At 34.2% G+C, this 21,726-nt stretch overlaps 1 protein-coding gene across 6 annotated transcripts in view; it reads left to right on the forward strand.

Annotated features, from left to right (window-relative positions):
- The window catches only part of BTBD10 (BTB domain containing 10), a 73,405-nt gene that overhangs the window by 17,498 nt on the left and 34,181 nt on the right, over positions 1-21,726 (forward strand). For 2 of the 6 annotated variants that reach the window (XM_023230945.2, XM_023230946.2), the window contains exon 2: positions 3,097-3,254. The exons of 2 other annotated variants lie outside the window; for them this stretch is intronic. In XM_023230945.2, the coding sequence (XP_023086713.1) occupies positions 3,154-3,254 (101 nt within the window). In that variant the 5' untranslated portion in view covers positions 3,097-3,153. Of the gene's footprint in view, positions 1-3,096; positions 3,255-8,921; positions 9,062-21,726 lie in introns of those variants that run through there. 2 more of the 6 variants (XM_023230947.2, XM_023230952.2) reach the window with 2 other exon arrangements.

Here is a 21,726-nt window from a genome sequence, read left to right on the forward strand (position 1 = left end):
ACAGTTATAACTTAGCTTATTGATAACATTTAAAAACACTAGCATTTTTGTGTATTTTTACACAAACATAAAACATGTTATGTTTGTGTAGGCAAACATAGGCATAGTTTTTCCAAACATCTCAATTTGAATTCCACTTATATTTTAGTGTGCTTGTAACCCTATGACTACTGGGAGCGAGGGCTGGGGAAAAATCTTTCACGTGGTAATACCTAAGTTTTATTGACAAATGAAATGTGAATATGACTTTTGAGCTGATTTTTGAGCACTTTCATCTGAACATTCTTTACTTTCTTATGGCTTGCTGTGAAATACATGCTGATTACTTTAAGTAGGATTGATTAGGAAAACATATGGGTATTTCCCTCCTGCCACCTGTTTACCATCCAGTGTAATAGTGGTAGAAAATCTGAATCTGAATTTGCCTTGTTTATCTGTTCCTCGTAGTTAGCTTTTTGGTCACTGCCACCCATGGTTTAGGATCATTCTTCCTTCAGTGGACATCTGTGGCTATCCTATTCAGAAGAATATCTGATAGTTAAGGATAAGGAAGAGATAAAATGCTCTTCAAAGATATGTTAGTCTGTATTCCCAGATATTCTGGAGGCTGCATTGGGAGAGGCTGCATTGGGAGGATCACTTGAGCCCAGGAGTTGGAGACTGCAGTGAGTTATGATAGCATCATTGTACTCCACTCTGGGTGACAGATTGAGACCCTGTCTCGAAAGAAATGACTGGGGGCGGTGCTCTCATGCCTGTAATCTCACCACTTTGGGAGGCTGAGGTGGGAGGATCACTTGAGGCCTAGAGTTCAAAGAAAGAGTTAAAGAAAAAGAAGAGGAGAGAGAGAAAGAAAGAAGAAAGAAAAGAAAACTTAATCCCTGAAATAGTTTATACTTGAGGATATGTAGAGTAAGGAAAAAGTGTTCTAAATCTCATTCTACAGAATCTGCCAAACTTCTGCCTCCTATTTTCTCTCATTGTTTTTTTCTGCTATCTTTATACCTTTTGTATCTCTTTTGGTGACTACTTTTTTTCTAACTTTCTCCTTTGTTTCTCCGATTTGTTCATTCTCCCCATTTTCTTCTCTTTGACCTCATCTCTTCAGTACAGATAACTAGTCATAAAGCAAAATTGAGGTTTTTAAAAGTTTTTTTGTAATGAATACATTTTTATTTTTATAATCTAAAATTCAGATGTGATTGACATACTTTTATGTTCAAAATAATTCATGGTTTTTATATCATCTAATACCTGATTGATTTATGATACAGTCATTCTTAAGGAGATAACAAATAGGAAATAGGGTTCCTTTTCCAGGAGCAGGCAGCAAATAAACTATATGGCATTTGCTCAGGAATTTGCATCAGTCATTGATTCAAAGGAAGAATTTGAATCAGCAGTTCTTCCTGTCTCTGTCTTTTATTTTTATTTAACTCATGGATTTACCTACATATTTATATATTTATTATATTAAATGCTCATTTATTGTAAAATTTTCAGCTGTTTTTAGAAATAAGGTACTATGAGAAAAAATATAGTAAAATGGTTTCTCTAAAACGAAAATGTATCTTCTACTGATTTTTGATATGAACACAATTTTAATGAGTTTATCTTTGGCATTCTTTGTGAAATTGTACTGCAATACTACATAAAACTCAGGAAAGCAGGCCGGGCGTGGTGGCTCAAGCCTGTAATCCCAGCACTTTGGGAGGCCGAGACGGGCGGATCACGAGGTCAAGAGATGGAGACCATCCTGGCTAACACAGGGAAACCCCGTCTCCACTAAAAATACAAAAAATTAGCCGGGCGTCCTGGTGGGCGCCTGTAGTCCCAGCTACTCGAGAGGCTGAGGCAGGAGAATGGCCTGAACCTGGGAGGCGGAGCGTTTGGTGAGCCGAGCGCGACCACTTGCACTCCAACCTGGGCGACACAGCGAGACTGCGTCTCAAAAATAAAACAAAAAACCCTGGAAAGTATAGTATTTTCCCAGTTTTGGAATTTCTCTTTGACTTTTATGTACAACTCTACCTCACCTCCCCCCATCAAATCCAGCTTGGAAAAGTATATAGAAGGTATACAGGAGTGGGTGTCAGGAAACCTGAGTTCCAGTCCAAATTGTATAACTTTGTTTAAATTGTTTAACTTCATTTGGTTTCTTTTTTGGTGTCAGCAATTTCTGAAAGTCAAATCATCTATTTCCAAACAAATACTTTAGTCTCAGCATTTTTCAAGATCAAGATTTTGTTCTATATAGCGAATTATCATTGTTCTTTATAATACCGTTCAGCAGCATTGTGACCTTTGGCAAAATTACTAAAATTCTGAGGCTTTCTAGTCTGTATATGGGGATCATAATGCCTGCTTTGCAAGATGATTGTGAAGATTAAATTGGATAGTGAATGTGGTTTAAAAGTGTTTAGCTCAGATATTCTGTAAAGCTGTTGTTAAGTGAGTTTCCTTATCATTTCATTTGACTGTAGTAGAAATAGCATTTACAAGCCTCACATGTGAAAAGGCATGAAGTATATGAATTGAATTGATAAAACATTTTTATGGTTATTGCACTATAAGAAAACATCAGAATGTTTACATACATTTATTTTTGAGTAAAAATTAAATTTCTATTCAGAGTTTTTAACTTCATTAAAGAAATAATAACATTGGTTATTTGTTTTTACTATATGCTTTCCTAAGCATCTTAAGCTTTTAGTAATTAGGAAATGTGTTCCAAGTGAAATTTTGTCTAAAAGAATCATTCTGTAGAATTGTTTTTGCCTTTTTGGTACCATAATGATATTTGGATACATGAGGTACCTATACAGCAGTTGTTTAAGTATATTTACTAAATATAAATAGCACATTATTAAACTGTTACATAGTGGTAGCAGATTTAATAGACAAATCAAATGAAAAGTACCTAAAAAGACCTCTGGTGTTTATTTTAATTTGATTTGTGGCATTTGTATGGTTAGTATTTTATAATCTATTCATCACTTTAAAAATATATCACAGTAATATCAAGTCTGTACAATTCTATGACTATTTTATTCTGCATGGAATAGATTTAAAGGTCAACACTGCTCTTTTATGTAGGTTATGGGTGCTACATGTGTGCTTTCAGAGCAATAGTGTGAGGAAGCTTGGAGTGGGATGGCAGGACGGCCTCATCCCTATGACGGTAACTCCAGTGATCCAGAGAATTGGGATCGGAAATTGCATAGTAGACCTCGAAAACTTTATAAACATTCAAGGTAGGTAGAAAACATGTATTTCGCATATGAAAACTCTGCTGAAACTGATTGTAAAGAATACTGCTGCATTTGGTTGTGGCAATTCCTGTCAGAGGATGGAGAATATTTTACAAAACATTATGAATGTTTATCTGTCTCCACAGATAACTTTTGGAGAAACATTTCTTTTTAATTTTTTAATATTTGTATTTGAATATTTCTGTTTCTAAAGATGGTAAAAATCTCCCTAATTGACCCCATGAATAAATGCTATAATTTACTTAACTGGGGACTCTCACATGACAGGTTAGTTCTTTGTATTTAAAACTCCCTAATAGGAATGTATTTTGTGCTCTAAATACATTGTGTACCTTACACAGGATAATATATAGATTTTTTTTTTTTTTTTTTTTTTGAGATGGAGTTTTGCTCTGTCGCCCAGGCTGGAGTGCAGTGGCCGGATCTCAGCTCACTGCAAGCTCCGCCTCCCGGGTTTATGCCATTCTCCTGCCTCAGCCTCCCGAGTAGCTGGGACTACAGGCGCCCACCACCTCACCCGGCTAGTTTTTTTTTTTTTTTTGTATTTTTTAGTAGAGACGGGGTTTCACCGGGTTAGCCAGGATGGTCTCGATCTCCTGACCTCGTGATCCGCCCGTCTCGGCCTCCCAAAGTGGGATTACAGGCTTGAGCCACTGCGCCCAGCCTAATATATAGATTTATGTCAGCGTTTGCTTCATACATTTTTAACTGAGTTTATATTGTGTTGTTATCCTTCTTATTAATGAGAAAAATTAATCTTTCTGGACTGACTCTACTGGTTTATTTAAAGTTTGCTGCATGAAATAAAATTCATTTCAAGTTTCAGCCAATCTATCTATTATTTTTAAAACTTTCATTTTCTGCTGTGTAACTTAATGAGGAATACCTCATTTTTATACACTTTGATCTGAAATTTTAAGATGTTAATTGACAACTCAGAAACCTCACATATTACAGGTATGTAAGCATGTTTTCATAAAGCAAAATCTATGAATATTATTTAGGGCATATTATTGAGCATTTAACTTACTTGAATATAAATTTTTCCTTAACACTGATAACAAATACCAGCTTTCTTGAAAAAAAAAAAAGCCGTAGTATTGTAATAATGAAATAGTTTTTGTGATTTTAGAGAAATAGTTCAGATACTTCATACAATATAGCTAGAAAATTTGTGTGATTGGTACTTTTTAAGTCTCCTGATAACATGTTCACTTTTATTGTGGACTTTTAATGTGATGAGGTCTAAAATGTTAATACTAAGTTGACTTTCTTATAATCCATAAGTCCATGCCAAATGGTATGAGTGTTTTTTTATTTTTTTATGTTTGTTCATTCTGTGTGTGTGTGTGTGTGTGTGTGTGTGTGTGTGTGTGTGTGTGTGTCAACATCCAAACTGGGGCTTTTGTTCTTTTTCTCTATTTCATGGAAATTATTTTGTCATTTAGATTAAAGAGATGTTGGTTTTACCAGGTGTGGTGGTTCATGCCTTTAATCCCAACACTTTGGGAGGCTGAGGCAGGCAGATCACTTGAGGTCAGGAGTTTGAGACCAGCCTGGCCAACATGACAAAACCCCATCTGTACTAAAAATACAAAAATTAGCCAGGAATGGTGGCATGCACCTGTAATTCCAGCTGCTTGGGAGGCTGAGGCATGAGAATTGCTTGAACCTGGTAGGCGGAGGTTACAGTAGGCCACTGCATTCCAGCCTGGGTGACAGAGTGAGATTCTGTCTCAAAAAAAAAAAAAAGTATTGGTTTTATCACATTAAGTGTGAGGCTGTATTTATATCTACTATGTTATATATATATATGTGTATTTTTTTCAAGTGAATTATATAGTATTCATCCTAGTTCTTGCTGTTTTTCTGCTGAGGTGTAATACTGCATTATATAATGAAGAGGTGACAACGGAAAAAATAAGCCATTGTTTTATAAAAGCTGCGTACATAACAGCGGGAAAAATTTATAAAAACGAACAGTACGTTTTTCATTATTGTTTCATTGTCAATAACAAATAGCAAAGCTCTTCTTGATAGCTGTAACATCAGTAACTTTTTAGTGCTGTTTTTACTCTTTTTTTTTTTTTTTTTGAAATGGGTTCTCACTTTGTCAGTCAGGCTGGAGTGCAGTGGCACCATCTCAACTTACTGCAACCTCTGCTTCCTAGGCTTAAGCAATCCTCCCTCCTCAGCCTCTGGAGTACCTAGGACTACAGACACTCACCACCACCACAACAAGCTAATTGGAGCTATTTTTAGGTAGACTGCAGCAGTATTTAGGGTTATTTGAGTGAAAAACATTAAAATAAAATGCAAAATAAATACCAGTGAATTGATTTTTTTTTTAATGCAAAGACTATGAAGTCCTTTAAATGAGTTTATTTTAGCCTCATTCATGGAAAATCTGCTCGAGGAAGAACTTTTAGAGACCTCCTGTCCCTATATGCTTAGGAACATATAACTTAGGACACTTAAAAAGTACGATTTGACTTTTTTAAAGTGTTACTTTTTGAATTGATAGTAAATTAATTGAGAGGTTTTAAAAAGTAATAGCAGGTATTAATGAGAACTTGCCTTCAGTTCAGGAGAGATTCAAAAGTGTACTGTTATGGAATGGTTTAGTGTCAACATATGGAACTATTAGAGGACAATAAGTCACTTAAACGATGATAATGAGTTGTAAAATAAGGGTTCAGAGAAGGAATCATCATCAGCTTGAGTAGGTGAAAATGAGACTTGAGCTAATCCTGGATGATTAGAGTATTAGGTAGATGGAGGACATTTCTGGCAGGGATCTTCAGATTACCTTGCCTGGAACTGAAGGTGGAGCTCTGTGGATAGTAGTATTGTTCCCATTTGGCAAATGAAAAAAAAAACGAAATTAGTAAACTTGCCCAGGACCATCCAACTTGTAAATAGCAGAGCTGGAATTTATAAACAAGTTTCTCATTGTTTTCTTTTTCAAATTTTAAATAGCTTATTACGGTATATTTTAAATACATGCAAAATAGAACAGATATAATGAACCCCTGGTATTCATCGCCTAGCTTTAAGTTACCAACTCATGGCTGATTTTGTTTCATCATGCCTCTCCTACTGTGATTCCTTTTTTGAATATTGTGTATTTTATTTAGGTATGTTTGAGTACAAGAAAACAAGGCTAAACACTAGCTGATATTAGGGGTTTATTTTTCTTTTATATAAGAAATCCAGAGATAGGCAATGGCAGATGCATGTTTAGTGGCTTAAGGATGTTAGGGTCAAAAATCTCTTATTTTCTTGGCTTTCCTCTCATTATCACAAGGTGGATATTGTAGTTCCAAATATCATGTTCACTTTCTAGACAAGAAGGAAAAAGGATACAGTGGAAAAGGGCTTCATTTATATCAGGAAATTAAATTTCTCAGAAATTTCCAGCAGATACCTGCTTATAAACCAGTCATTGGCTAGAATCATGTCATATGGCCATCTCTGGATCAGGGAGACTGAGAAATATGGTTTTTAAATTGGGCACATTGTCACCTTGAACAGTTGGGGATTTAAATCTATAATGTAAGGAAATAAGCATACTTTATTGTTTAGTTTTTATAGATAATCTAAATTTTGTCTTATTGAAATTTGTGTTTTGTTCTTTTTATGTTTTGGAATAGCCTGACTTTTTCTAGTCTTGTACTTTTGAGTTTTTCCCTACTTTTCCTTGCTGGCTAGCATAAAAATAGATTTTTTGATTTATAAAAGTAACAGCAACAGTTACTATCTAATGTGTATTTACCAGGAAGGTTTGAGAGTTTGGGAGCATTGCCTTGTGGTTTCTGTTCTATCTAAACAACTTTAGGTACTTTAAAAAATCATTTAAGTATTACATTTTATTTTTGATCATTTTCTTTCTTCTTTTTTCAAAAGATTAAAAAATTAAAAAAACTGGCACATGATCGTGTATATTTATGGGGTACATAGTGATATGATTTGTGTATCATACAGTGATCATATCAGAGTAAGTAGCATGTCCATCATCTCAAAGATTTATCTTTTTTTTGTGTTGGGAATATTCAGTAAAAGGTGCTTTCTTTTTTAAACTTTTCTTTTGAATGTAGGTATGTATCTCTTTAAAAAATTTGTTTACAGTTAGCGGCCAGGCGCGGTGGCTCAAGCCTGTAATCCCAGCACTTTGGGAGGCCAAGATGGGCGGATCACGAGGTCAGGAGATCTAGATCATCCTGGCTAACATGGTGAAACCCCGTCTCTACTAAAAAATACAAAAACCTAGCCGGGCGAGGTGGCGGGCGCCTGTAGTCCCAGCTACTCGGGAGGCTGAGGCAGGAGAATGGCATAAAAACCTGGGAGGCAGAGCTTGCAGTGAGCTGAGATCCGGCCACTGCACTCCAGCCTGGGCGACAGAGCGAGACTCCATCTCAAAAAAAAAAAAAAAAAAAAAAAATTTGTTTACAGTTAGAGAACTAATCTGAACATGGATGGACTTTTAGGGTGTCTATGGTCTCTCAGCAGGTCTATATGATTGAATTTGTTTAAGATTTACTGAATTGGTTTAAAATTAGTTTTAAAATTACTGAATTTGTTTATAAGTTGCTCAACTTATTTCTGGGTGAGTAGTTGTATAGTTATATAGAAAGTGCATTAGTTGTATACTTGTATGATATCTATATAATACAGTTTGGTAGCCTGCTGAAGATGTTAAAGATCATTTCAGTTGAAATGTATTTGGTCTGGTTTTGTGACAACTTCTTTTTAAATTTTGTTAGAGGAGTTTTTGCTATTTAAAAAAGAAAAAGAAAAGCACTTTTTCTGTATAAGGAGGTTAAAATGTCTAGATAGATGTTACACTAAAAGCTCTTATATATTTGAATTGGGTGGAATATGACCATATAAAACTCAGGTCTGCAGTCCACTCAGGTTACTAAAGATAAATGCATGATACATTGAGTGGACTATGCCGCAAGGTTTCATTCCCACATGGAAGTACGCATGCTCGTTTCTCCTGAGACTGCATAAAGTCTGAACATTCCAGTTTCCCTTTTAAATCACTTCATAGCCCTAGCAGCAGTTTAGAAATGCAAAAGTTTGGTTGCTTTAAAGAATAGTTCTTGAGTGGATTCTTAATTAAGTACAATAATATTTTCTCTTTGATTTTAAAGAGCTTTCTTGTCCAGAATGGATGCCCAATAAAATATTGAAAGGAAAAAGAAAGTTAGCTGTATCCTAGTTTTCTAAACCCTGGCAAGCTGGCAGAGCTAGAATTAGCTTTACAGATGGCATTTGGCAACATATCTACATATTTCTAAGCCCTCAACTCCTGCGTTTTGTTATGCCTGTCTATCAATTACAATATCCAATCACTGCTCAGAGATGGAGAAATGGGACGATCACAGCTCACACGATGCTGTTTTGTTAGAAACGTCAGTGCTGCACAACCCACGGCTGAGTCAGTGTCTGTGAGAAAATAAACTGAATTAATATGTAGAGGGGGTTGTATCTCTGAACATTTAAAGCCTAAATATTGCAACAGCAGTATTACACAGTAGAGGGAGGAAGCTAAAGGAAGTCTATGGACAGGTGAGGTAGGGGGAGATTGGGGAATTTTCTGATTGTTCAAAGGAATCTTGAAGATGATGGAAATATCAGATGTGCTAAAGTTTCCTAGTAATGCCCAAGGATGCTGACCTGGCTTTCAGTGCTTCATTGTTTGAAAGAGCAGAGTCCCTTTATACTCTGATTTCAAATTTTTTTTCTTGTTTTTGTGTGTCTACCTTGGCATATACTAAAGGAAGGTGTGTATTCATTTCTTACATGATATCTCTGGGTTATAATTATTTACATATATGAATTTGAAAGAAAGATTGAGAGGGATATGTGTGACCTTTGTTTTATTATGATCATTTACATGACTAAAGATAAAAGATCATATGTCTGATTTTCAGTTTAATGACAAGTTACTTAAAATAAATGAAATATGTTTTTATTGTTTTCGTGGGTTTGATGCATTGTGTTTGGTGTTGTTTTTTATGAATATCATTAAAAATTTAAGGAGAGAGTAATTTTGAAATAATATTTTTGATGTGTTTGAAAATAAATTCAAGATAAATGAAATAATTGAAATAATTTTCTAAAGAAGGAATTGAATATATTTTTACATTTGGATGAACTAAGGGTTAACTGAATCATTTATGTATAGTATTTTACAGAACTCAATGTACTTAAATGATAAAGCTCTAATTGGTTAAAATGACTTTCTTTCAAGTCAGAGAACCCAGAATCTGAATAGATGATCTAACTACTGCCACTGAGGTTTTGGATTAGTGAATATTAATTTTCAACCAGACAAAATTTCTAGGATAATGGTTTTTCCTGTGAGATTTAAAATCTTAACAGGTGATATTGCTCACTTTATTAGGAAATTTTACAACAATTTAAAACATTTTGAATAATGGTTTTATTCCTTCTGTCTTTATTACCTTTATCCTGCTGATCCTTAATTTTATATGGACTTTTGGGATATATAGCATTTTACATTTACTTTGTTTTTAATGTATTTAAATGGTTTATAACATTCTTTCCTTGAAGTATAAGGAAGTTCTTTTAATTTCCCCCATTTAATTTTTAAAAGTTTGAATGGTCATCTTATGGTTGTCATGACTTATTTATATAGTTCTGTTTGTGGTATGTTGTATTGACCTTTTTTGTGGCTTAGGGTCCAGAAATGTTTTTCTAAGCTTGTTAAATAGAGTTTTAAAAGCAGAATCTCAAGCTAGACCTTTTAATCTTATACTTTGTAGGATACTTTTCCCTGGTTCTGCTGATTCTTTGAAGATAATAATGTCTGTCTTATTGTGAAAATGGTACATATTCATTAGGTAAATTTGGTAAGCCCAGAAAAACATATAGAAGAAAATGAAAATAAGTTTTTCTACTGTCAAAAGAAAACTAAATATTTTGTCATATAGCCTATTTTTTCTGTGTATATATAAAAATATAAAATAACACATATGCACTTAAAAAGACATTACTGTAGTACTGTTATGTAACCTATCCTTGAAAAAAAAGAAATTTAATTAAGAACATCCTTTAGTCATGAAGTGATCTTCTATTGCATAATTTTAAAAGATTACATAGTGTTTTGTACGTATATATTTTGTAATTTATTTCACCAATCCGCATTTTTCTGATAATTGATCAGAGAAAAGATCAGCATGATTTCACAGCATAAATATCTCCAAAAAGAAAGAGTGTTGTAAGGAGTTAAGTAAAAATGCAATTTTGATTAGTTTTCTGACAGAGAAAGATCTTCACTGTCATTACACAGTGAAGTCTTTAAAGGCGTACCCATTACTTTTAAAACAAAGCAAATAGTAAGAGAACCATAATAAAGTATACAAAATAAATAAAAAGTCAGGAAAACTAGAGCTCAGGTGAACTGAGACTTCAGAAAAATGCCAAGACCACCATAAAAGTTTTCTTATATTACATTTAATGTAAGAAGAATAATCAAGGAAAGTATAATAATAATGCATGACACTGAGGGGGAAAAATCTTTAGCTCTTGAAGCTTCTTTGTCAAAGTCAAAGAGGAAACCACCACCATCTCTAACAAAAATAATAAGACAAACATTGATAGGAAGGACATAAAGGCCAATATGAGTATAGAGGTAAAGAATGCATCTGATAAAGTGAGTTGTCTTCTGGGCCATTTAAAACATCTTATAAAAGGAACTGCATGCAACACCTTAAAATTATTGTTATTATTTGTGATCTTTGAAGATTTTCTGAGAATACAAGAACTGCTAAAAGATGGGAGATTCTGGGCTTGATTTTGAAACAGGTAGGAGATTTTGTAATTAAAAATGGAAAGGACTCATTTATGACTAACTTGAAGAAAAACAGTTTAAAAATGATTAGGAATAGGTTTGTTAAAATTAGATTGTCAGACCAACTTAGATTTTTCTCTGATGCAGTTAGTAGACTAGCAACGCTATGATATATTTGGACTTAAGCTTAGCTTTTGGTAAAGTCATTTTTATATCCTTGAGAGTAAGGTGGGGGAACAATAAGTTAGCTACCAGCTGATCGTGATAATTAATTACACCAGTTCTGACTTTAAATGACCCCATCCAGAGATTGATTAATCTTGAAAGGTGGCTTTGTTCTTTGCTTTGTCATATTGCTTATATGGAGAAAGCAAATTATCAAATTTATCAGTGACAATGAGGAGTGAGAGATAGTAAGTAATACACTAAATGATCCAAAATAATTTTTGAGGCTGAGTTGTTGTACTAAGTTTAGATGAACTTTTTGGGAGTATATTCGTAAGGCCTTTAAAACACCAGGATACATTAAGGTAGCATTGCTCTACAGCATCACATATGAAAAAGACCTGAGGGTGGCTGTTGGCAGTAAACTAGATATAAGACAAAAGTACCATATGGCTTCCCGTCTTCTTCCTCACCCCTCCCCTAAAAAATCCATCTCAATTAATGGAAAAGAAGAATAGAGTAACTGTGCTGAATACCAAAGTATTATTATTTTTAGTTCTGTGTATATTCAAAAGGAAGGATGTGAAAAAGTTGGATATGTTGCCTGTTTAAGGAACTAAGAATTTAAGAGAAATCTTGGGCTGTGCGTGATGGCTCACACCTGTAATCCCAGCACTTGGGGAAGCTGAGGTGTGCAGGTTGCTTGAGGCCAGGAGTTTGAGACCAGCCTGGACAACATGGCGAAACCCCGTCTCTACTAAAATTACAAAAATTAGCTGGGCGTGTTGGTGCACGCCTGTAACCCCAGCTATGTTGAGAGGCTGAGGCACGAGAATTGCTTGAACCCAGGAGGCAGAGGTTGCAGTGAGCAGAGATCACGCCACTGCACTCCAGTCTGGATGACAGAGTGAGAATCTTTTTCAAAAAAAAAGAAATCTTGTGACAGCTCTGGTTGGATATTAAGGAATGTCATAATAAGAGCTATCTTCAGATATTTTAAGACTTTTCCTTTGAAAAGCAGTTAGACATGGTTTGAGTCAGACTTGTTTGAAGTTAGGAGCATGAACTCTGAAATTGAACCTCTTGGGTCACATCTCAGACCCAGCACTTAATTAACTATATGATTTCAGGCACCTTGCTTAGCCGCTAAGTTTCCATTTTCTCAGCTGTAAAATTGGGATGGTTTTGAGGATTAAGGTGCCCAGTATTGTTCTAAATGCCCAAGTGTTAGCATTGTTGTTGTTGTTATTTGGTCCCAGCAGGTAGAACTAAGGCAGTTGTTTTCAGCCCAGGTGATTTTATGTCTTCCAGTGGGCATTGGCAATGTCTAGGGACATTTGTGGTTGGGGAGCTGGAGGAAGTACTAGCATACTGGTGGATGGAGGCCAGGGATGCTGTTAAACATTCTACAATGCAAACAACAGCCTCTTTACAACAAAGAATTACCTGGGCCAAAACCCTGAACTTGGGTTAGGTAAAAAGGTTTAATAAGCCTTAATGTTAAGGAAAAACAGCCTAAGAGTCAGAACTTTCCAAGTCTAGAATGAAACTTTAAAAAGAGGAAAGTTCCCCTTCCCTGTCATTAGCAGTAGGTCAGCCAATTCGAGGACACTTTCTAGGTGAAGATTCAGGAATTAGATAAGTGTTTGGACTAGATTTTCTAAAGGGTTTTTCCTAAACTAAGTTTCTGTGTTTCTGTGGCTATTTCTTAGGATAGTTAGACATACTGAATTACAAAAACATCAAAGGGCCTCTGATAGAAATTCTCTTAGTCTTTAATTTCATCAATCTAATTACACTATAGATTTTTAATTTTCATTTTGATATTTAGGATTGAATAAAAGGCATAATGGAAGGAATTTAATAGAAAAAGGTTATGTTTTCAAAGGTCATTTGGAAGGGGTGATTGTGGGATGGCTGTGATTTGTCTTTAGAAATCTGTTTTGTGGCCGGGCGTGGTGGCTCACGCCTGTAATCCCAGCACTTTGGGAGGCCAAGGCAGGCAGATCACAAGGTCAGGAGTTCAAAACCAGCCATGTCAACATGGTGAAACCCCACCTCTACTAAAAATACAAAAAATTAGGCAGGTGTGGTGGTGGGCACCTGTAGTCTCAGTTACTTGGGAGGCTGAGGCAGGGGAATTGCCTGAACCCGAGAGGTGGAGGTTGCAGTGAGCTGAGAGTGCGCCACTGCACTCCAGCCTGGGCGACAGAGTGAGACTCCATCAAAATCTGTCTGTAAAAGTTTATTAAAATATTCACAATCATTTGATAAATATTTTAAAAACTGAGTCTTGTATTTGTACTTCATATCTTTTATACTCCAAAAGTTAAAAAAATTATAATTTTTAAAAGCATTGCTTGAAAAATACTGGTTGTGTATGCATGCATTATAATATTATTCTCAATCATTAACAGTACCACGATCAGTAACTGGCACAATGTAGTTGTTTAGTAAATATTTGTTGAACAAATGACTATTCAGCAGATACACAATAAACCTGTGCAACCGTTAATTTAGCTTTGAACAATTTTTAATAGTGGCTAGCTATTTAAAAAATTTTTTTCATGCTAGGAAGTTGCTGAAGAATATTAAGTAGTGACTGCCAACTCCCAAATTTGTATTTCTAGCCTGGACTTTCCCCCTGAACTTTAGACTTATGTGTCCATAGTATACACAGACTTATGTACACTCAGATGTGTAATGAGCATCTCAGTTTTAACATGTCTAAGACATACCTACATTTCTAAACCTAGTCCTCTCTCTCTCACTTGCATTCAGTAAATGGAACTTCCATTCTTCCAATTGCTCAGGACAAAATCATGGAGTCATCCTTAACTCTTCTTTTTCTCTCACCTCCTACATTTCATCCATCAGTAAATTTCAGAGGCATATTCTTCAAAATATATAGTCTAGTACACTCTTTAACACGTAACTCTGCCATAACACTGGTCCAAGTCACTTTCAGCTTTAGCCTGATTATTTACAGTAACCTCTGAAATGGTGTCTTGGTGTTACTTTTGCCTCCTTTCTCCTATTCTTCCATGGTTTGCTTTGCAGCTAGAGTGGTCCTGTTAAAACGTAAATTAGTTCATTTAATTCACACTTCATTGCTACCCATTTCGCTCAAACAAAAGCAAAAACCCTTTAAACATTCCTTCAAGGCCTGTCATAATCTTGTTCTAGTCTTGCCTAACTAAGAGCTACCTTTTTCATGGTCATTCTTATTTTGTATGCTCCAGCAACCCTGGGCTTCTCGAATGTCTTGAAAAAGCCAGGGATGACTCTTACCACAGGGCCTTAGCATTTGCTCTTCCCTTCTGTATTTCATAGTTCTATTTCTTACATGTTTAGGTCTTTGCTTAGACATTTCCCCCTCAGAGAGTTCTACTTTGACCATTCAAAATGGTGACACTCTGTTTTTGTTACCTTTATTTTTCCTTATAACATTTATCACCATATGTTAGTATCTGGGTCTTCATGTGACTTCAGTTGAAATTTGAAAAGATACTCTTGGGCCCTGCTACTGCTACTGTTGCTGCTGCTGCTGCTGCAGTGGGATTTTAGGAAGAAGAGAAAGATGTCAGGATTTAGAAATAGTATTAAAACTATTTTTAGGCTATATATATTTCTTGCTGAAGTCGTCTTTGTGGGGGTAATCTGGGATTTAAGTATCATTTGAAAAATAGTTTTATGGGAAAAACATATCCGACAACAGACTTACAGGTGATCTTTGAGAATTTAACTAATTCTTCAGTTGAGAACTTCCCTTTTCCATTATTAAGCCTTTGTTCCTTGGGAAACTGACCATATATTAAGCAGAAGAGCAGAAAGTTTATAGAAGGCTAATTGACCAAAAAACGGAAATGAGAGATAAATTGTTATTAAATCTATTTAGAGGTTTGATAGCATTTTTTATATTATAGTTACTGACATTTAATACAGGGATCAACAAACTTTTTCTGTATAGGGTTGGATAGTAAATATTTTTGGCTGTGTTGGCTACAGTCACCTTCCTAATCACTCAACTTTGTCATTGTAGCATGAAAACAGCCATGAACAATAATCATGAATAGACATGGCTGTGTTCCAATAATACTTTAGTTACAAAATCAGGCAGTGGGTAGAATTTGGACCATGAGCTGTAGTTTGCTAAATCCTGACTTAACACATTAACGATGCTTATAAAAAGCAAATCGGTTGCTTCAAAAATATATTAATATAAAATCATTTAAAAGCTTTAGTGTAAAAAACTGAAACAGGGGATATGGTATTTGTTAGAATAGTAAAAAAAAAAAAGTCAGCTAATTTTTCTCCCAGAATAAAAATAGGATTTAAAATATTGCTTCTTTATTGAGGTCTGACTAATTCAAATGGATAGGAATATTGTCAGTGGAAAAAAAACACACTCAAACTCCAGGGTATGGGACAGGACACCTTCTGAAATGAGGGGCCTATGGCCTATAAGCAAAGTAGGTCAGGGGATTTCTTTATGGTCAGCTCCATTACAGAAAGGCAGGGGAAGAGTAGAATGTATTTTTAGTTTCTAAGGCCTGCCTTGGAGAGAAAAAAGAGCCATGAAAAGAGGGCAGGTGAAGGTCAGAGAAAGAGATTCTGTTTTCTGAGGCCTAAGGTGCCCCCAACATTATAACAAGGGTGGTAGGAGTTATGAGCCAGGAAACATGGACAAAAACATGTATATAGCCTTTTATGGAGACATACATGTTTTTTTACAGAGCTATATATAGTTTTTTATATTATAGTTTTGTGTATTTGTCAACAGTTTTCTGATATGAGTGCTACTTGTATCAGCTACTTACGGAAATTTTTCTTATATTATTTCCTTGAAAATGTGCTCCCCTCTATTTTCTCTGTTCTCTGTAGAACATATATTAGTTGAATGTTGACCTCCTTCATTAGTTCTCTTTTTAAATGCTTTATTTTCCATTTCTTTGTATTTTTGTTCTTTTAAGGATATGTTCAATATTTTCTTTCAACCCTTCTAGTAACCTTGTAAAAATTTCTGCTATTATTTTGAATTTTTCAGAACTTTTTCTTATTCTTTAATTTTTTTAGAATTGCAGCATTCTTGTCCTTATTTTATGGATACTTTTTTATGTTCCTGAATTTATCATACTTTAGTGTTCTTTTTGTCTCCACATTATTGCCCCTTTTGTTGTATATATTAAGCTTTTTCATTGTGAAATAATTTTAGATTTACAAAAAGTCACAAAAAATCATACTGTGAGTTCCCAGGTACTCTACTCAGCCTCCTTCAATGATAACATTTTACATAACTTTAGTACATTATGAGAACCAGGAAAATGACATGGGTACAATACTAATAACTAAATTATTGACCTTCTATTTTATCAATTTTTACGTGCACTTTTTCTTTTTTCTACTACATAGTTCTGTGATATTTTATCATATGTATAGATTCATGTAACTCCCACCACAATCGGGATATAGAACTGTTCTATCACCACAAAGAAATTCTCTTATGTTACCCCTTTATAGTTACACCCTCTCTCCAACTCTGACCTGTGGCAACCCCTAATTTGGTTCTATATCCCTATAAGTTTGTTGTTTTGAGAACATTATATAAGTGGAATGATATAGCGTATAAACTTTTGGGTTTGGGTTTTTTCATTCAGCCTAATGCTTTTGGATCCATTCACATTTGTTGTAGATATCAATAGTTTTTTTTTAAATTGCTGAATAATTTTCTATGGTATGGCTGTACTACAGTTTACTCATTCAAAAAATGGCTTGGTTTTTGTTATAAACTTTGCAGTACTGTTGGATTTTTAAAACTCTGTACTATTAGTTTAGTATTACAAACTTTTTCCCCTTGTAGGAGTATCTAGTTTCATTGAACAAAACGAGATCCTTATGTTTTTCTTCAGTTCTGAGGAACCTGCCTGCCATTGAAAACTGTTGCTGTAATTAGAATTTTTAAACAAATAGGTGACGAAATCATATGCAGAAATTCATACCAGCTTTGCATTATAAAGTTTGATGTGAATAGATATTTGCTTCTACACTTGATCTTAATCAAAAGGCCGAGAAGCGATAGATATTTGCTTCTGAGAGTGACCATTTTAATAAGATTTAAAGGTTTTTAGAAACTTTACTGCTTGTTGATTCACCTTATGCTTCAAAGCATGATTTTGAAACAAAGTGAAAAGTTGATAGTAAAGAAAACAGAAGCATTATTAAGTCGTAAAGCTGCAAAATTTAAAAATGGAAATATTTTCTTTTTTGTTTAAGGTGGATTTGTTTATGTAACTAGAAGTGCTTGGAAGTGATTAATATTCCTCAGTTTAAGAAAATTGTGATCTCAGAGGATCATGATTAAGGGTTCTTATTTGGGCTTTTGTAGTAAGTTTACTGGGTAGTATATGTTGGTTTGTGAAGTTTTCAAGTGGTGATCAGTTGGTGATGGTAGATGTTTTTAATCTGATTGTAGAAATGCTTTTGGTTTCTTGAGACTGCAGACCATATTACAAGAAGAGGATGCCAGAATCTATGTAGATTGGTAAGAGAAGGAATTTAGTGCACTCTGCTAAGAAAAGTGTGAAGAAGAAAGGACTATTAGAAGAAGAAAGGCATGACTTTTATTACTTAAGTGTAATTGAAACGGCTAAGTATTTGTTTTCTATTATGGTATTCTCAGGCAGCTGTGTTTTGGCCAAGAGATCAATTCTGGTATACAATTTGGTACATATATATATATATATACCCATAAAACCTTACCATAATTAGGATAATGAGCATATACATCACACTCAAAAACTTCTTTGGTGCCGTTTGTAACCCTTCCCTTTGAACTCTTATACCCCTTTTTTGTGAAACCACCAATATGTTCTCTGTTGCTCTATACATTATTCTGTACTTCCTAGAATTTTGTATAATTTATTTTTTGGGGGTGGGGAGAGATCTGGCTTCTTTCATTCAGTATAATTATTTTGAGATTGATTCATGTTGTAACTTGTGTCAGTAGTCCATTCTTTTTTATTGTTGAGTAGTATTCCATTGTATGGATATATCACAAATGGTTTATCCTTTCACTTGTTCATAGACATTTAGGTTGTTTCCAGTTTTGAGCTGTTACAAATAAAGCTGCTAAGAATGTTTGTTTACAAATCATTTTTTATGGATAATGTCTTCATTTCTTTTGGTTAAATACATAATGGAATGACTGAATCATATGGCTAGTTTATGTTTAATTTCTTAAGAAACAAACTGTTTTTTGAAACAGTTTCTAAAATGGTTGTACCATTTTCCATTCCTACCACAAGTGTATGAGGGTTCCATTTCATACATGTACTCATCAACACTTGATATAGTCAGTCTTTTCATTTAGCCACTCTGATGTGTAATGATGTCATTTTAGTTTGCATTTCTTTAGTGACAAGTGACGCGATCATTTCGTGTACTTATTTTCTTATCTGCGTATCTCACATTTTTTCCCATTATTTTGAGAGTTCTTTATATAGCTTACATGTCAGTCCTCTGTCAGATATATGATTTGCAAATATTTTCTCCCAGTCTGAGGCTTATGTTTTTAGTCTCTATTATTTATTAATTTTTTTGAAACAGCATCTTGCTCCATTGCCCAGGCTAGAGTACAGTAGCATGATGACCATGACCCACTGCAACTTCGAACCTCTGGTCTCAAGCAATATTACCACCTTGGCCTCTCAAGTAGCCGGAACCACAGATGCCTGCCACCACTCCTGGCTAATGTTTTAAAAAATTTTGTGTAGAAATGGTCTCACTATGTTGCCCAAGCTGGTCTTGAACTCTGGGCTCAAGCTGTTGTCCCGCCTCAACCTCCCAAGGTGCTGGGATTACAGGCTTGAATCACTGCGCATAGCTTCTTTTCATTCTCTTAACACTGTTTTTTGAAGATCAAAAGTTTTTGATTTTGATGAAGTTCAATTGTCGGTTTGTTCTTTTATGCATTGTGCTTTTTATTTCTAGAAGTTCTATAGTTTTAAGTTTTAGATTTAGGTGTGTGGTCCATTTTGAGTTAACTTTTGTATATGATGGTAACTATTACGCAGAGTTCTTTTTTTTTTTTTTCTAGAATTGTTGAATGTGAAATACCTATTGCATATTCATTTGTTCCAGCACCATTTGATGAAAAACTCTTTCTTCCCTGAATTGTGTTTGAGCCCTTGTTGAAAATGAGTTGTCTGTATATATGTATGTGAATTCTTTTCTGGAGTCTTTATTCTGATTCATTGATGTATGTGCTTGTCATTATGCCAGTAGCACACTTTACTCATTGCTACAGCCTTTTAATGAGTCTTGAAATCAGATCGTGTTAGTCTTCCAACTGTTCTTTAAAAAAAGTTATTTAGGCTATTCTAAGTCATTTGCATATGCATATGAATTTTGGAATCAACTTGTCACTCTTGATAAGCAAGCCTACTTAGTTTTCCATTGGAATTATGTTGTATCTAGTAGATTAACTTACGGAGAAAATTGACTTGTAAAGACAGTAGTTTTCTCCATTTGTTTAGGTCTTCTTAATTTCAGTAATGTTTTATAATTTCCAATGTGTGAGTTTTTCACATCTTCTGTCATATTTATCCCTAAGTATTTCAGGTTTTGGTGTTATTTGTAAGTGGTGTTTTTAAAATTTCAATTTCAGGTTGCGTATTCTTGGTATGTAGAAATAAAGTTCATTTTAAAATACTGATTTTGTATTCTGCAACCTTGTTGAACTTACTGGTTCTAGTAACCTTTTTTTTTTTTTTTTTTTTTTTTTACTAGTGTCTACAATAGATGATCATGTTTTCTGCAAATAAAGATAGTTTTACATCTTAATCAATCTGAATGTCTTTTCTTGCCATATTGCACTGGCTAGAATCCTCAGTACATTGTTGAAGAAAAGTGACAGTGGACATTCTTATTTCTGATTCTTGTTTCTGATTTTAGATGGAGAGCATTTGGTCTTTGATTACTATTCTTTTTGTATGTATTGCTGGATTTGATGTATTAAAATTTTGTTTAGAATATTGATATTTGTGTTCTAAGATTTGTGGTTTTCTTTTCTTGTAATATCTTTTCCACTTTCTTTTACTTCAAAATTTTCTGATTTCCTTTTTGATTTCCTTACTGCTCTGTGAGTTGTTTAGGTAAAGGTATTATTTAATTTCCAAGTATCTGGGAATTTTCTAGATATTGGTGTCTGGGCAATGTTGGTCTCATAGAATGAGTTGGGAAATACTATCTTCTCGTCAATTTTCTGGAAGAGCTGTGTAGGGGTGATATTATTTCTGTCTTAAATGCATGGTAGAATTTGTCAGTGAAGACATATAAGCCTAGAGTTTTCTTGGAGGGAATGTTTTAAACTACAAATTAAATTTCTTTAGTAAACATAGAGCTATTCAACATTTTCTTAAGTGAGCTTTTTTGTAGGTTTAAATTTGTCCATTCTGAGTTGTTGAATTTATTGGCTTAAAGTTGTTTATAATATTCTTTTATTATTCTTTTAGTATCTGTAGCCTCTCTTATTTCTGACATTGGTAGTTTGTATCTTCTCGATTTTTGTCCCAAGCAGTCTGGGTGGAGGTTTAACAATTTTATTGACGAATGTCATTTTTCTTAGACCTTCTTTTCTAATATAGGAATTTATTGCCATAATTGGCCTCTAAGTACTGTTACAATGTCATACCATGCCACAAATTATGGTATTTTGGGTTTTTTCCCACTTTCTTTTAGTTCAAAATTTTCTAATTTCCTTTTTATTTATTGCTCTGTAAGTTGTTTAGGTAAAGATATTATTTAATTTCCAAGTATTTGGGAATTTTCTAGATATCTCTTATTGAATTTTGCTTTAATTCCATTGTAATCAGAGAACATACTTTGTATGATTAAATTCTTTTAAGTTTATTGATACTTGTTTTATTGCCCAAAATATGATCTATCTTGATAAATGTTCTGTGTGCACATGAAAAGCATGAGTCTTCTGCCCTTTTTGGGTGTTCTGTAAATGTCAGTGAGGTCAAGTCAGTTGATAATGTTATTCAAATCTCATCAATCCCTACTGATTTTCTGTGTAGTTTTTCTGTTAAATATTGTGAGAGAGGTGATGAAATCTCTGATGATAATTGTGGAATTGTCTAGTTCTCATAGTTTTATCAGTTTTTGCCTCCTGTATTTTGAAGCTCTCTCATAAGGCAGAAAAACATTTGGATTGTTATGTGCACTTAATAAATTAACCCCTTTATCTTTATGAAATACATTAGTGATATATTCTTTGTTCTGAACTCTGCTTTGTCTGATATTAATATAGGCACTCTTGCTGTCTTTGAACTAGTGCTAGCATAGTGTATCTTTCTTCATTCTTTTATATTGAATCTCTTTGTACCATATAGCACATAGTTGGACCTGGCTTTTATTATTATTATTATTATTATTATTATTATTATTATTATTATTATTATTATT

This window comes from Piliocolobus tephrosceles, chromosome 13 (assembly GCF_002776525.5).
Source record: "Piliocolobus tephrosceles isolate RC106 chromosome 13, ASM277652v3, whole genome shotgun sequence".
Classification (NCBI taxonomy): Eukaryota; Metazoa; Chordata; class Mammalia; order Primates; family Cercopithecidae; genus Piliocolobus; species Piliocolobus tephrosceles.